This window comes from Pinus tabuliformis, chromosome J (assembly GCF_031772625.1).
Source record: "Pinus tabuliformis cultivar Carrire ecotype Pingquan chromosome J, CPIR1, whole genome shotgun sequence".
NCBI classification, from domain to species: Eukaryota; Viridiplantae; Streptophyta; class Pinopsida; order Pinales; family Pinaceae; genus Pinus; species Pinus tabuliformis.
Genome location: NC_142295.1, coordinates 508,837,742 through 508,854,149, shown reverse-complemented (window position 1 = coordinate 508,854,149; position 16,408 = coordinate 508,837,742). Strand labels below are relative to the sequence as shown.

Genomic DNA, 16,408 nt, shown 5'->3' with positions numbered 1-16,408 from the left:
AAGAGGGAGTTGATAGTTCCTTACAAATCTCAGTAGAATGGGGTTGTCGAAAGGAAGAACAACTCCATTGTATAGGCTACTAAGGCAATGATTTATGATCAGGATTTACCCAAGTTCTTATGGGGAGAGGCATTCAAAATGAAATTTTATGTTCGTAATAGAAGTCCTCACTAGATTGTGGGGAATAAGACTTCTGAAGAGGCTTTCACAGGTGAGAAACCAAAGGTCGAGCATTTGAGGATCTTTGGTTGTCGTGTCTACTTTCATGTACCTTAGCAGAAGAGGACAAAGCTAGAGCCTTGTGGGAAGAAGGGAACATTTGTTAGATATGGTGAGACATCAAAGGCTTATAAGATTTATGTTCCAGGATAGTGGCAGGTTGAGGTCAACTGCGACATTATCTTTGATGAAGATGCAACCTACTTGAGATCTGAAGGATCTCACACGGATCTTGATGATGAGGAGCAAGAGGCTCCCATGGATGTGGATTCAGGGCCTTTTGTACTTGTGGAACATCCTTTAGATCATCAGAAAGAGCCAGAAGAGCCCGTTGAGCCAGTGGACTTACTTAGGGTCGTTGTTCCAGAATCCAAGAAGAGGCCAACATGGCTTCGATGTACATTGCAGGATGCAAAGGGGCATGTAGCTCCCCGTGGCACTTTTAGGGAAAACAAACGTCCTAAGAAGTACTTAGGATATGCAACATTGATGAGTCACATCATTGATTTTGAGCTATCCAACTACGAGGAGCCAGCAGGCCAACAAGTTTCGAAGGATGCCATGATGGAGGAATATTAGTTCATCATGAAGTATGATGTGTGGGAAATTGTTTCGAGACTTGAGGGGATGTCAATGGTGACTTCCAAGTGGATCTACAAAATCAAACATGTGGTAGATGGCATCATAAAGAAATACAAAGCGAGATTCGTGGTAAGAGGGTTCTCCCAGAAGGAGGGAGAGGACCATGAAAATACATTTGCTCCAGTTGCCAGTTACACTTCTATTAGAACTATTATTTCTATTGCTTATATTTTGGGTTGGAAATTGCATCAGATGGATGTGAAAACCACTTTCTTCAATGGAGTGATTGAGGGAGAAGTGTACGTAGAGCAACCACAAGGCTTTGAGGTACATGAGGAGTCTTATGTTTGCAGACTAAAGAAGGCTTTGTATGGACTCAAGCAAGCACCTTAGGCTTGATATTCTCGGATTGATGGATACCTGATGAGTCTTGGTTTCCCCAAGAGTATTGCCGACCCCAATCTTCACTACACGGTTGTTATATGTTTTTGATTTTGTTGTTATATGTTGATGTTGTTTTTGATAGGAGTAGAAAATCTCATTGATCAGTGTAAGAGGAAGTTGATTTCTGAGTTCAAAATGAAGGATCTAGGTTTGATGCATTATTACTTGGGATTAGAAGTGTGGCAGAAGCCGGGTGAGATCTTCCTTGGTCAAAGGCCTCGATTCGATGCCATGTAATGTGGCTAGGGAGAACGGCCTAGACAACATCAAGGCTCGGAGTGCTCCCTTGGTCATAAGGTTTTGAAGTTGCTAAGGGTTACTTGGTTAGCGAGTAGAGTGAGTGCCTCAAAGCATGTATTTTTGCCATTCAAGTGCCATGTGATGACATGGGGGAATGGTAAATGGGCCCAGGGTTTCACTGTTGGTCAGGAAAAATTGACCTTGTTCCAAGTGACAACTTGGTTAGTTGGTGATCCAAGACTAGTTTTGTTTTTATCCTGGTCAGGGGGTATTTGACCGTATTGCCAGAGGGTATTTGGCTAGTTGGCGACTAAATCCTTTGCATGATGCTGATGTAGGATGCTTTCCACATGGTTCTAGAATAGAACATGAAGTGGATGGATACATTAAGATGGCAAACTCATTCAATCTTTTCTTGGGATGGAGAAATTTTCAGTGAAGTGGACATTTGAGGAATTCAGGTGAATACGTCAGCGAAGAGGGAGTGTTGATTTTTTTGGTAGCTGCAGGAGGTATTCCCCACCTACACAAGTTGGCTCTTGAAAGGAAATTAAAAGAAAGGAAATTAAATTTATATTTAAAATTAATTTTAATTTTAATTTTCTCAAGTCGGCCCCAAAAGTACAGGTCGGCCCAGCAAAGAGACATGCCACTTGGCCACCCTAAAATCACTATAAAAAGACACTTGAGCCTCTCATTTTCTCATTCACTCATCACTCACATTTTTCTCTCTCACACGTGGGAAACAATATGAGGAAGAGGGTGAAGTTTCTAAGGAGCCGAATTTCTGAGACAGCCAAAGTTTGACCAGCATTGACTGAGACTTTCTGAAATCTTTTTTTGACCAGTGCTGACTGAGTTTTCTGAGGTCTGTTTGACCTGTGTTGGCTGAGCTGCTCTGTGATCTGTTTGACCTGTGGTTGACTGAGTTTGACCTCTCACGTGTGGGCCACATTGTTTGACTGTTTCACAGTATTTCTGGTCCATTTAACTGAGCTGATTTGCTGCTGCAGAAGGCTGAATTTCAGCCTGTTTGATCAGGTTTGACTGGTACTGTATTTTTTGTCTGGGTTGACCAAGTTTGACTTGTAAATATCAGATTGCATTTTTGCTGATTGAAAAATTTCTCCTAGAAAATATTGCTGGGTTTCTCCCGAGTTTGGGTTTCCTTGTTTTCTATAAATCACAGTCTTTGACTTCCTCTCTAAATACAAAATCAAAATTATTCTCTCTAAACACTGTTTTTTATATTTTGAAGGAACAAGAACTTTGATTTGATTCTTTTGATGAAAAGTTGGAATCTGTCCTCAGTGTAGTTAAGGTTTATGGAATCATCCACAGTGGTTGCCATAAATTTTCTGATGCTCAGCTAGCTGAGAGTGATCAATGATCTAATTCCAGTCCAGGGAATGATCTAAATATTGGTGCCACATCATTTGTTCTGACTTCTTGTGGCATGACCCGAGGCAGGAGAAACTCAGAAATGTAACAGAGGTTGATTGATCTTCCCATTGTGCTTAGGCTGTGATTGCTTTTCTGAAATCTGAGAGCGAATTTTGATGGTAGCTTATTCAGTTTCGAGATTATGCTTTAGACATACTACTGTATGGATGATGGCATCTTTTCATGCATGGCATGTGTTGTGTAAAAACTGATTTGAAGTTGCTGGGTGAAGCACGAATCTGCATTTGAAATGGAGTCAAAACCTTGTTTATAACTTTATCGTCCATGTTAGATGTGGTTAACTCGATTAATTGGAATTTGGACCAAAGGGAAGTTGTTAATTTAACTAGTAGCAGTCTTTAACAGATCTGTACACCTCTCTGATTTGTTCACCAAGGGATAACTTGCCTTAAAGGAATTGTACAAGGCAAGTTCAGATGATTTGTGAACCATGGCTTATTACGTTAAAATGTTTCATGTACATCTACTTTATAAACTCTTATCAGTATCTCGTGGTTGTGTTTTAGAAAGTGTTGATGTTATATATTTCGGATTTCCTTGACAACAGGGGTGTCATTGTCTTTGTGCATCCAAAAATAAAGTTGATGTGTTTCTTTTATTTTGGAAGCAGTGTTTAGAAGCTTTTACATTGTGTCTCAGTGGCAGAAAGCCTTATTTTTTCAGTTCACCTGCTTTTTTTTGCTTTTTTCCATCCTATCAATCTTAAATAACGCAGGTGCAAAATTTATGCATCACAGATCTGCTTATATTTTTGTATCATCTTTTTTGGAGAAAACTTAATTCCTGTAGTTGCATTGAGAGTTGTAGGTTATTTACGCTGATGTTAACTATGCTGAGTGGTGGATGCATCTCAGGGTTGTGTGCACCAGTCCTATGGAAGTTCTTTGCAGCTACAGGGCATGGGTGGTGTAGAACCAGAACATTCTTTACAGCTTGAAAACAATGAACCTCCACGGTCTCCTTATGGTGTACTGTCAATTAATGGTAATCATTATTTTGTTTTATTTTCTATTAAAGTAGTTGGAAAGTTATACCAGTAATAGGGACTTGAACAATGCAGATTTTTTAGATTGCTTGCAACTCTGTGAGTGTATGGTCTTCCTGTAACTCAAAAATTTGAAATTTCCCCTTGTGCCCAATGTGGAACAGATGTCATACCAATTGAATCTGCAAGGGCTCGATTTTTGCAACTCATTCTTGATTATTTTCTTCGACCTCGTGTAATTGAAGTTCCCGATTCACCAGAATCTTCCTATAATAGTCCTAATGGAAAGGATAAGCAGAAAAAGAGAAAGTCCAGAGAGGCACAATATGAAGGTGATGCAAGATTTGTCTTGCCACTTGCTTATGTGGCAAACTTATATGAAAGTCTTGTTAATGAGGTGAACATACGGCTTGCCACTCTGGATGGAATCCGGGAAAAGACGATGGGTGTGGCACTTGAAGCAGCTGGTGGCTTGTATAGAAGACTAGTAAAGAAGTTCCCTAGGAAAGGTATTCATTGTGGATTGTGTAGTGCGATATTGCTGTATGATTTTCATGTTCATATGCATTTTCTTATTCTTATTTGTTGTGGATTTTGACTACAGTGTATTTCTTTACTTATGTATGTGCTTGAATGAATGCTATATCTTAATACGCTATGTAGAATGTAAATGGAAGCTCGTATTAATAGCATAATTTAAATGTTGATCACAATTCCAGGCACATATGCATTCAGAAGGAGAGAGATGGCATCTGCCCTAGAAGCACGGACAAAGTTCCCAGAGCTGGTTACGAGGGAAGAGAAACGTGTACGTTTTGTAGTGGTTCATGGGTTGGAGATTGTGGAGCAGCCAAATATGCCTATTGAAGATGCTGAATGGTATGCAAATTTTTCTTGGTTCTTTCCACCTGGAAGATATTTTTTGGCGGTGAATTGTGAGGCTGCTGTGTTACTTGAAATTTTGTTAATAGACTGGGACTATTTGGTGAGTTACATATATGTTGAGGAATGAGAGATAAGCATGTATAGTTTCAAGTGCTAAAATTAGAGAATTATTAGTATATACTATAATACTATGCATGTGTATGCTTAATGTAAGAATGTGGGAAGTGCATAAGACATTTTTTCCCCAAGTTTGAGGCCAGGTGCAAGTCCTGGGTGATTTTGATGGCATAGATACACCATTCATAGCATGGCAGCTTAGCTAAAGGAACAACTATAAGTTTCTATAAGCATCATTTAAAAAAAATTCATATCAGACACCCAATGGAATAGTAGGTCCTTGTCTGCTAACAATGTTGGAGACCTCCTAAAAGCATCTCTAATTAATGAATGGACCAAATATAAGCATGCATGCCATGGTTGATCTGCATAGCAAGAGAATGTCTAGGGTAAGAACCCAAAAATCCCTAACCAGGATAAATAGTGATCCAGACCAGTGGGCTAGGGCCTCACCTAGATACTGGAGATCAGAAAAAGGGTAACCTGCACTCGTACACCTAGATCTAGGCAAAGAACAATACATGGAATACTAAACAACACATATCATCAGTCATGGAAAGTTAGAGGTCTCATGTTATCAATGGGGATTGGGCATGAAAGTTCCTTATCAATATCATATTCTGTGAGCCGCTAGGGTTTGTTGTCTGATGAGAACCAAGTGTGAAATCAATACACTAGGATAAATTTCCGGATTTGCAACCTCCACTACTAGAAGGTAAACTTGTGGGCACCAAGGCATGAACTGCTAGACGTAACCTAACCACAACATATTTGGGTGGCAAGAGAGGAAGCTTAGCTTTACAAGCTAAGTGGGTCTCCTAGTATAGTTTTCAAAGCAAGTTATTCTTTTACAGCAAAACTGGGGACAAATTTCTTCTAAAGTAGGGAGGAAATTATGAGTAATACATGTTGTTTGTGTTTCTTAGTTTTGTATAGTAGATATATACATTAAGTGTAACATTTATCCTTTTGTTTAATGTTCCTTCTTTATTGTCTACTGTCACTTAGCCATCCGAGTAGATATGTGTTTCCTATTTAGAAATTACAATCGTTTCTTTAGAGAAGAGGAAGTTACATATTGGGCTGACTGCATGTAAGGATCTTTCCTCTTTCTAAAGTCTCCACCTCATATGTAATGGATAAATTGTTTTCTTTAAATTAACAGAGTTCTATGTTTTTATGAGACTGTATTTTCCCATTGCATAGGGAGCTTTTATCATTCTTCTCATCATGTTCCATCTGAGCACACATTACCTTTGGAATTGCCATGTAAGGGTTGAGTCTCGACTCTAGAGACATGCTAATTGGTGTACACTGTATACAAAACAATAAAAGTAATGAAAATTGGTTATTCATATCCTTTGCATTTATCTTCTACTCATATAATATTCTTGTATTAAAGAGGAAAATTGGTTATTCATATCCTTTGTCATAAGGTCCCTGCGATGTTATGGTTGATTCAGGTTGTTTTTGAGAACTGTTGGAAATTGGCCAGATCTTGGAACTTAATATCTTGTGAATTTACTGTGAAGTTTTTTATCTTATCCTCATTTGGAAGATCAATGTGGTTCAGGTTCAAACGCTTGACAGGAAGGCATGAAGCAGCGATTTCTGAAAGAGATTATAAGTTCTATTCAGCGAGACACAAATATAGACGTACCCCTCAGAACACCCTTTCTACTGTAACTGGAATGCCTGTGAGTGTATTGATTCTAGTATGACAATTTGATTGCAAATGTTTTGAGTTCCTGCATGCTTTTAGTTTCCAATAATTGCGATGGTTGCCATTTTTACTTTGGAAATGTAACTGAAGTGTTCTTTATCTCATGGATATTGGCCCATTGTGGATAAGGCATATCCTAATGCAGATAATTCTCCAGCATTAGGTGCTCCTCCTGGTCTTCGTTCACCTGTAAGTTGGCATTCTCATTGGTTTGGTTTCTATTATAATCTATTTGTCTTATTGCTTGTTGGTTATATTGTTTATTAATGTTTATTTTATTGGATTTATATTAATTTTAATTTAATTTTTATTCTTTTATTTTTTTTTAATGGCATGCATTCACGAACTAATGACATGATAATAATTATAACTGAGTTGTTGCAGTACACGAATGATGTCCTGAATCTCACATCTCGATCACCTGTATGTAGGACTTGCTTTTTTCTATACATCATTATTTGTTATAAGATATATATGTAGAATATTTATATAGTTATTATAAGTTGTATCATTGGAATAATATATTGTTTTTCCATATTTGACAGCCTCAACATCAAATACAGCACCAACCACAACATCAGTTGCATTGTCTACCACATCAACCCCAACACCAGCAGCTGCATCAATCCCAACACCAGTCTCTTCATCAGTCTCAGCAGTCACCGCACTTATCCCATCCATCTCATGGACAACATTGCACTCACACGTCACACTTGGATGACATGCCCCATGCACAGCATACCTCACCAGTACCTCAGCATATGTCTCGCAATTTGCAGCAACCACCTTTAAATGTTGGAGGCAGAATGCTTGTGTTGGTAAGTGCCTATTTGACATGGCTTTTGTCCAATCTTTATTTTGATTATTTCACTATGTTGGAGGTTGAGTTCCCAAGCATCTTTTGACTTTTTCCACTTATCTAGTGCTTATTCTTTGACCTTTTTCAAAAGTAAAATGAGAAACCTTATTTAATAATTTGCGATGGGATGAAAACATATGCAACTTATGCATGTTGCTGATAGTACCAAGGAATGGTGTTAGCTTCTACAATCAATGACTTAGGTTTTCTGAAATTTAATGGTTAATGCTTTCTAATTCTCCTTTCTGTTGATCTTCATTCTCGACAAAGTTAATTTTTTTTGTAGTCTTGACTACTATGAATACATTAGCTTTGGTTTTATATCATTTGTTCACATTGTGAAATGCAAGAGTCACACCTAATTTTCAAGAAACAAAATTGATATTCAATGCTTTCTCTTTTAGCTCTTTCTAGTACGTCTTCCTGTTTGAGGCTTTGGTTCTTGTTCATTTCTTTCCAGTACCATCTTTTTGTTTCAAGCTCGAGAGATGAGCATCTGAAATATGTTTACGTGTTCAAATTTCCTGTTTATTGTGTGAATGACTGTGCTACTGATAGTATGTTTTTTAATCCTTTATGTACCTTAATTTTTATATAGCTTTTCAATCAAAGATGTCAGACCCGACTTGGTGCCTGACCCATTTTGGCTGAAGTGTCAAAGTTGACCTGTGAGTCAGCAGAGACCTGGGGATTGACCCAGCAAAGAGCCGACAAATTGAAAAAAATTACGCACTTTTAAAGGCTTGGTGGGTAAAAGGTGAGAAAAATCCAAAAGTTCAGATCAGTTAATGAGCTAATTCAGCTCAGAAATTCTGGAAATGCTGCTTTTACTGTGAAAATCTCAAGTATTAAAATCAAATCGGAAATGTGTATCCTAGCTGTCCTAGCCAGTGAGAATGAGCTCAGAAGCCTGCAGAAATTTTCTCTTAGCAGTGAAAAATTTAAAATTCAGGTCTGAAGATGGGAACAAAATTCTGTGTCCTAGCTGGTGAAAATCCGTGCCCTAAATCCTCTCAAATCTGTTCAGAAATAAGCACAAAATTTGTAACACATAATGGTAAACAAATGGGGGAGATGTTTCTATTGCTATACCCTAGCTGTGTGTCTAACATGGCCCCACTGTGCATAAGAATCACTGGGAAAATTGCTCCATGTTGCTCTGGAAATCTGCTGCAAAATAGGTCTGTTTCTGGATTTTATGGACAAAGGGTATAAATTGACTCAGTCAGGCCCAGTTGAATCTGACGAGACCTGCTGGCTCTGACTGAGTCTTGTCAGGACCAGCTCTGACCTAACCTGGTTTAGAGTCTAGACAGGTTCTAGCTAGTTGCAGCTGGTTCTGTTCTGATTCAATTGGTTTTGAAGCCGGGTTGGGTCTAATTTTGGTTATGGTTTATACCATTGATGGCTTCTTTGTTCTATGCAGTTTCAGCAGATAAGAGGAAATCAGTTAAGCCACAACTCACAATTTATATTGAAATTGTAACAGCCCACCCAGCGATATGCGCTAGATTGCCATTACCCATGTCTTGCTCATAAATCTGAGTCAATATGTGTGATTAATAACTCAACAATATAAACATGCATGTAACTAATCTATTATTTTCCTTTCCAAGCAAGCCACTATGCCAATTCAATTCAAATCACATCAATGAACAATATTCATTGGTCAAAAACAATAACCTGATGCCTTTCACTTTTGTTGTAACCAGTGTTGTTAAAAGCGCGATCGGGATTAAATCGGCGCGGGGAACGAATCGGAAAAAATCGGAAAAATCGGGAAAAAATCGGAAAAAAGCGGGAAAAAATCGTTTGGTACAAAAATATTCATTTTTTTTTCATTTTTTTTCAATTTTTTTAATATCTAAACCATCTACAACATAAAATAAATACATTGACACATAAATATGATAAAAAAACTAATATATAAGATGTTTAATATCATTTCTAGCGCTAAAATCACACATAACATTGAATCATGTCCTGAATAGTAAGTCCTGACTCCTGAGTCCCAACTCAGCCTCAAAATATCAACAAAAAATATGATAATGTATCTCATCATGTCATAATGTCATATACAATAAAATGAAAGTCTAATCCTATTGATTTCCTCTGCCCCTCTTGCGAGAAAATGCCACAGCTTTCCCTTTCCCTCTAGATGTAGATGCTGGTGCCCGTGCAGGTGGAAATGGCAGTGGAGTCTGATGTGCTCTAGACGTTGAAGAACTAGAAGTAGGAGCTATAGGAGGTAGACCACGTCCTCTACTGGTGGCAGGGGTAGCCCGGGCAGGTGGTGTCACCTGGAAACATTACAATCTCCCAATCCTGAAATCCTGAAAAACTGATAAGTCTGCTGAATTTTAAATGAAATCTAAAATTCTACTTTCTCCATATGAAATCCAATGAGGCTGGAACCACTCTCAAACATCCTGAGTCATTTCATGGTAATGTTAAAAATTTAAGTAAAAGGATGAAAATGAAGATTAAGGAGAATGTCACTTTTACTTTAAGAATTTAACATTACCATGAATAGCATATCCATACTAGGGCCTAGACTTGATCATTAAGCTATCCCACTCAAAAATTATTTGTTTCTTTCAAAAAACATTGCATGAAAAAACCCAAAAAAAGTTATAAAACTATGCTGTCCTGAGCCCCCACGATTTTTTCGTTAAAAATCGCGCTTTTTTCGAAAAAATCGCGATTTTTTGAAAAAAGCGCGATTTTTTCAGTAAAAATCGGCAAAAAAAAAGTAGGGCGATTTTTTCGTATAAAAATCGCGATTTGATCGGCAAGGTGAAAAAATCGCGATTTTCCAATAAAATCGCGATTTTATCGCGATTTTAACAACACTGGTTGTAACCCACACCAGTAAACTCTCTACAACAATTTACTCCTCGGGAATGAAAGGAGACTAGCCATGAACCTCCCCACCAAACACACAGCTGAGAAAAGCCAAAATGCACATTCCAGCAATAAACCAAAGGAAAAGGCCAAAATGCACATTCCAGTCAAGATAGACTGAGTTTTACAAAGGAAATCAAGGTTTCTGTTCTCCAAGGCAAGCTGAGAGGGAAGGCTCTCCATTATTTCGAAAATATTTCCAACAGTTCTCATGTGTACACATGGAGGGCCCTGTGTCCTTTCCTCATATATTTCATTTACTAATTTTGCATGTTAATTAATGCTTACACACCCATTTATCCCATAGTTTTCAGTTCCTGGGCCAACGTTCACTAGGTTCAAGGGGGAGAATGCCACCTAGGCCACAATCTATGTCCAATGCAACAAACACAGGAGTGGTGTAGTCAGAAAGGCATTTCAGAATTCACATATACCCACCCAAGACACTCCCTTGCTCAGGGTCGCTAATCTTGGCCATCATTTATTCAATCAAGGTGCTATTGGTGGTTGGATTATCTGACGACATTAGTGTGGGAGCTGACAATCCCTGCCCATAAGAAATTTGCAAAATATTACAATAATCAACTATGTTAAGCAATGGAAAATCATTGTTATTATATCCAAAGTCCATCCCCCACTGCACTAGAAAGTGTCTAATCAATCATAATCTAGGGTTAGTGTGCTTATTGTACCATACAGAACAGACAGCCATGCACCACTGTGCCACACATACCAATACATGCTATTGTGCCACATGGACAGCTGGATGCCCATGTGCCACTGCACCACAGAGACTGACAGAATGCACTTTTGTCCAAATAGGCAACCAAATAACCATGTGCCAGTGCACCACATAAACTGACATATGAAGGTTGGGGTGTTACAGAAAACAACTTTGGGTTGTTGGATTCGTACTTGAGATCTTTAGAGTGATCATCAGTCATCCCAACACTTTGCCACATTTTGGTGGCCACAAAGTGGGTTTGTTCTTTAAATTTTTATGCATGCCGATCATAGTAGATGTTATGCACTAGTTTTTATGCAGGGTTTTGTATCCTACCTGCTCCTTGTGGCAAAAAATATGCCCATATTTGCAGTTTATATTGTAAACTATTATTAACCTGTTTTCCAAGTTTCAATGTGTGCCAAAGGTTTCATTATTTCTTACTATTTGATGTTATACGAACTTGTCACGGCAAAGGGTTTCTTATTATTTCCATTGCTTTGATAGTGTATCTCTTGGACGCTTGTCTTAAAATCTATGGTGTGGTATATAAAGCATAGGAATGCATTAGCCTCAAGAGTTAGCTCAGTTGGTTGATTCCCCATCGTTAAAGCACCTCTGCTATTGCAGAGGTCACGGGTTCAATTCTCTCGACACTCTGGGGGCAGGCTTCATGGTTGAGCCGACACGAAGTGATTCTTTTGAGTGTATGTTGCACGAGTTTTGGGTACGGGGAACAAGTATCCGGCACGGCTAGAAGCTTTGCCCAAATTTACAGGAAACGTCAAGTTGGGAGTGACAATAATATAATATATTAAAAATAAAAATAAAATAATTAACTTATTTCCATACAAAACTTGCCAATCAAATTCCATCTTGCAAAGAAATATGTAAAAGATTGAACTTTGAAACATTGCCAAAAAATCAAAATATTAATTCATCAACAATTTGCCAGTCAAATTCCTTCCCAGCGAAGAGACATGTGGAAGTCTCGAACTGGAAAAAACATTGTTATTACTCGATTATTATGTGTTTTCAAGCAATGCTATATTATATTCAACTTTGAAATTCAAGTTTGGAAATTTATAAAATGAAACTGACACACTACTCTTTCTCTTTCTGACCATCACTGTAATTCGTTGAATCTTATCATTAAAGCTTCAAGATAGGCTTCAAGAGAGTAGACTTATTTGCAATTGTTGAAATTCAAGATTTGCAACAGAAGCTGCCAAGGAATGATTGACAACTGTCTATATTTTGTTGAAACCTTTGCTACATCTCCACGTCTTTGTCGCTTTACAGAGTTCATGCAGTCCAGCCCCCTGACCTGGCATGTATCACTTAGAAAATAAACAAATGGTACCTTCCCTGCTCAAAATAGGTACCTGAAACATCAAAATCTGCTCAAAATAAGTACCCGAAACGTCAAAATCTGTTGCAGTGAAGCTCCCAAAAAGCTCCAAAGTACCCATTTAAGTTCTCGACGGTTTTGGAGCATTTCCTCCCAGCTCCCAGCTCCCAAGAGTGGGGGAGTGTCGGGTATTTGCTCTCCAATGCTTGGGAGCGGTACCCGTGTAACTATGTTTTGAGTAGATCTGCCTGGTAAAAATATTCCGTGGATGTAGCAGTCACTGATCTCTGGGGACTGTGAACCACATAAAAAAAGCATAGGAATGTGTCCATGTTTCCCCATTCCTAGGGGACAACGACATGGTGGGGAATGCCCTCTTTGTTGTGGGGATTTCCTACAGAAGAAAAAATGTTTTCTACTGTTGTTTTGAGAGATATTGTTGCACATTTTTAACACATCAATATTATAGAATCAACACTCAAAGCTTAAGAGATAGCCTGGTTGTAGAATGCTGAAAGAGATTCCATAACTGAAACTAATATACAAGTTGTGGGAGCACAACAGAATCTACTACACTGCTACTTGATTCTCATGCCTGCCTTTTACAATGGCATTTGTAGGTATAAATACATTCATATAGTCAACATTGGTCAAACTTGATCACTTAAGGGTGCGTGCTTGGGTTGTGATCATCATTAGGATTTCATTACAAGGTGCTAATCCTGATGCAACACTATATGGCCCTAAATATTCGCTTTTCCCCAAAGCATAAGGGCACAATGTTATTTGGTTCTGTAAGCAGGTGGCATTGAACAATGATGGAGTTGAAGCAGAACATAGTCACATGACATTGTGACAAAGGACACACAGATAAAAGTTTCTGACATGGGACATGTTGACCCCTGAAACAGGAGATGAGGGACATGTTATATATATATATATATACAAATTACAAATACAAATATGAAAGATAGACGTAAAGAAGAGAAAATCAGTTGAATTACAAATAAAATTAGTCACTACATCAATGTCAATGTGGAATGATGATCAAACACAAGAAAGTTGAAATACGAAATATAGACATAAAGATTCAGCTTTTTTAGAAACTAGAACTTCTACAAAATATTGATGCAACTAGTTACACTACATCAATGTTAATGTCAAATGATGATCAAACATAAGAAATTAGAATATTCAATACACATAGAGTAGGAGTTTAGAACCATAAAATGCAATTTTCTTATTGAATCATTTGATGTCATCAAAATCAGAATGTATCGAGAAACTGAATCCTTGATACCATTGGTGGGAATGCCATTGACAATACAAAATAGGGTAGATACTAGCACCCTTGATAGAAAAACTCAGTTCATTAATTGTCCTCCACTATGTTTGAATCATCAAGATCACCACCACTGCCAGTACTCTCTCCATCCTCCTCCAATTCAATCCAAGATCTGCATCTGCTGGTGTGGACGATGACCCCTTAAAGAGGATCACCATTATCCAAACTGATCAGCTCTAGAACTAGTTCATCAAGTTCCATTTTGGCTAATGGCAATTCAAAACGTGTCCAAATCCATATCATTAGGAAACACATCCCACATCTTTATTTTCCCTTCAGCTGCTCATTTCTCATCCTGTAAATAAAATGAAAGCTGGAATGCACATATACTATTGTCTCTGCTTTGGACTGCTAAAGCTTTCTCTTCTTCTAAGTGTGCAAATTCCCATATGTGCTCCATGCATTGGTGTTGGGACACTGCTAGGACATGTGTCAGACGTGTTTGACACGTGTCTTGTTTTACGACACCTTTCTTAGTGTGTTCAGTCTCTGCTATGCAGGGTATAGACATGCGGGCCCTGGGGGGCATGTCCGATTTGCTAGAAGCATAAGAATAGTGTGGAAAGGTAGTTCTAATGGAGTCCGTTGCAACAAAGGTCAGTTTTTGTTTACTGGTGCATGAAGTGGCTGTGACTTTGATGTGGCATGCTTAGCATGAATCAGCTGCCTTTGATAGAAAGAGTGTGCAGTATGGCTGCAACAGTGGACTGTCAGGGTGATAGGGGGCTGCACTTCGTGGCATGTAAGGAGATTCCCAAAAGCGTGTTGGCCTGCAAAATACAATCATGCCGATCAATGACAACAGAAGATGGACTTTGCCAAGCTGCATGTGTTGAGATTCCTGGGAGAGTATGATTGCAAAAGAGAAGATGCCTGGAATCATGGCTGTTAGAGCAGGAACATAATGATTGGGTTTCTCTGGTTGCACGTTCTGGAGAGTTGAAGTGAGTATGACTGCAAAAGAGAAGGCATGTAGACTGGCAATTATCCTATCCAAAGGGCATGGTGTGAAGTATTCCCTAGCTGCACATGTTAGCATGCTGAAGCTATTGTGCCTTTAATACAAAGGGCTCATGGGTTGGTGATTGCTGTTGCCATGAATGCAGATATGGGAGGTCTGAATGCATTACGTTTCTGATGCTGAGGCAGCTGTAGAGGGATGCATGTGCTGGACTAGGTACACAGTTTAAAAACCAGAAAAATGCATCAAGGGCATTGTGTTTGGAGGTGCAACTGTGGCAGGGATGATGTACGGCCAGCTGCCATTTGGTCCTATTTGGTGCTTTTAAAATGCAAAGAGCCAAAGGTAGGGTGTGTTTGCTTGATCCAGTAGTAGGTTGCAAAGGAAAAATTCCTTTGTTGTACGGGGACCTTCCCCCCAAAAGAATCCCTTTACCCTCTGTTCTAATGACTGCCCCCCCAAAAGAATCCCTTTACCCTCTGTTCTAACATTTCGTGGACTTGGGGATCCCAGGAAACATCCCCAAAGTGCTGATGACTTCTTCAGGGACTTGGGGACTTGTTGGCCATCCCAAAGACACTCTGGGAAGATTTAAGGAACATTCTGGCCAGATTTCAGTGATGTTTTGGGCATATTTAAGGGTATTCCGGGCATATGTTTAATTTTGAAAATGGACATTGATGATTGGACAATATGATCATTTTTTCCATCCATTTGTTTTATATTGCACTGAATCTAAACCTGTTGTACAATTGCAGCTCAAAACATGGGTTTTGCATGGTGGGTTTCAATTTGTGTTTCTGGTGATTTAACTATTGTATTTTCAGCAACAAAATTACAGCAAGCAAAGCCTTAATGTCAAAAAACCATGAAATGCAACATTTCAAAGGGTTGTTCCTTGTAGTTATTGCTCTCATTTTTCGGGTCATGTCAGCTTTTACATATAGTACATCGGTTTTTAGGATACATTCAAATCCAATTCTTCCACCATCCCAGGCTCAGGCTTTTAGAAAACAATCAGATACTAGTGACATGGATTGGGTGTTAAATGTTTGAATAAATTCGTATTCTATCACCTTGATCTGAAATATGAATCTAATATCTTTACAGAACCAAAGTGTTTTGTAGTGGTTTTCAACAGAGTTGTAAAAATTTGCAGAACCTATTAAAAAATGAATGTTTTTTATGTTTTAACATAATTATCATTAACAAGAAAATGAGGAAGAAAAGTTGCTATAGGGACAGTTCTCTGTCTTATAGGCCCTACATGGACCTTATTGCAAATTGCAAATAGTTACACTTACGTTTCTTAAAGCTTAATTGCATTTTGCTCATGTCTAGCAGCCAATAATGTAATGTCACTCAGTGATTTTTAAATTGCCCAAGCTTTTTCAGAATTGGCTTGTGGAAGGGCTGTTTGTAATACCATATAATATAGCCTGTTATACTTACAAGCTTGAAGGAACTACAATTGTTTATGGTGAATTTTGAATGTTATATATATATATATATATATATATATGCCCTGTTAACCCCAGTAATGCTTCTAGCTACTGAAGGGTATTAATCCCAGTAGTGCTTCTTGCCACTTAAGGGTATATATCC

General features: G+C 38.4%; 1 protein-coding gene across 2 annotated transcripts in view; it reads left to right on the top strand.

Annotated features, from left to right (window-relative positions):
* LOC149227998 (PPR containing protein) overlaps positions 1–16,408 on the top strand; it is a 79,595-nt gene that overhangs the window by 38,298 nt on the left and 24,889 nt on the right. For both annotated transcript variants that reach the window (XM_089378029.1, XM_089378028.1), the window contains exons 3-9: positions 3,804–3,933; positions 4,099–4,443; positions 4,654–4,813; positions 6,510–6,633; positions 6,789–6,848; positions 7,044–7,082; positions 7,205–7,477. In XM_089378029.1, the coding sequence (XP_089234155.1) occupies positions 3,804–3,933; positions 4,099–4,443; positions 4,654–4,813; positions 6,510–6,633; positions 6,789–6,848; positions 7,044–7,082; positions 7,205–7,477 (1,131 nt within the window). The remainder of the gene's footprint in view (positions 1–3,803; positions 3,934–4,098; positions 4,444–4,653; positions 4,814–6,509; positions 6,634–6,788; positions 6,849–7,043; positions 7,083–7,204; positions 7,478–16,408) is intronic.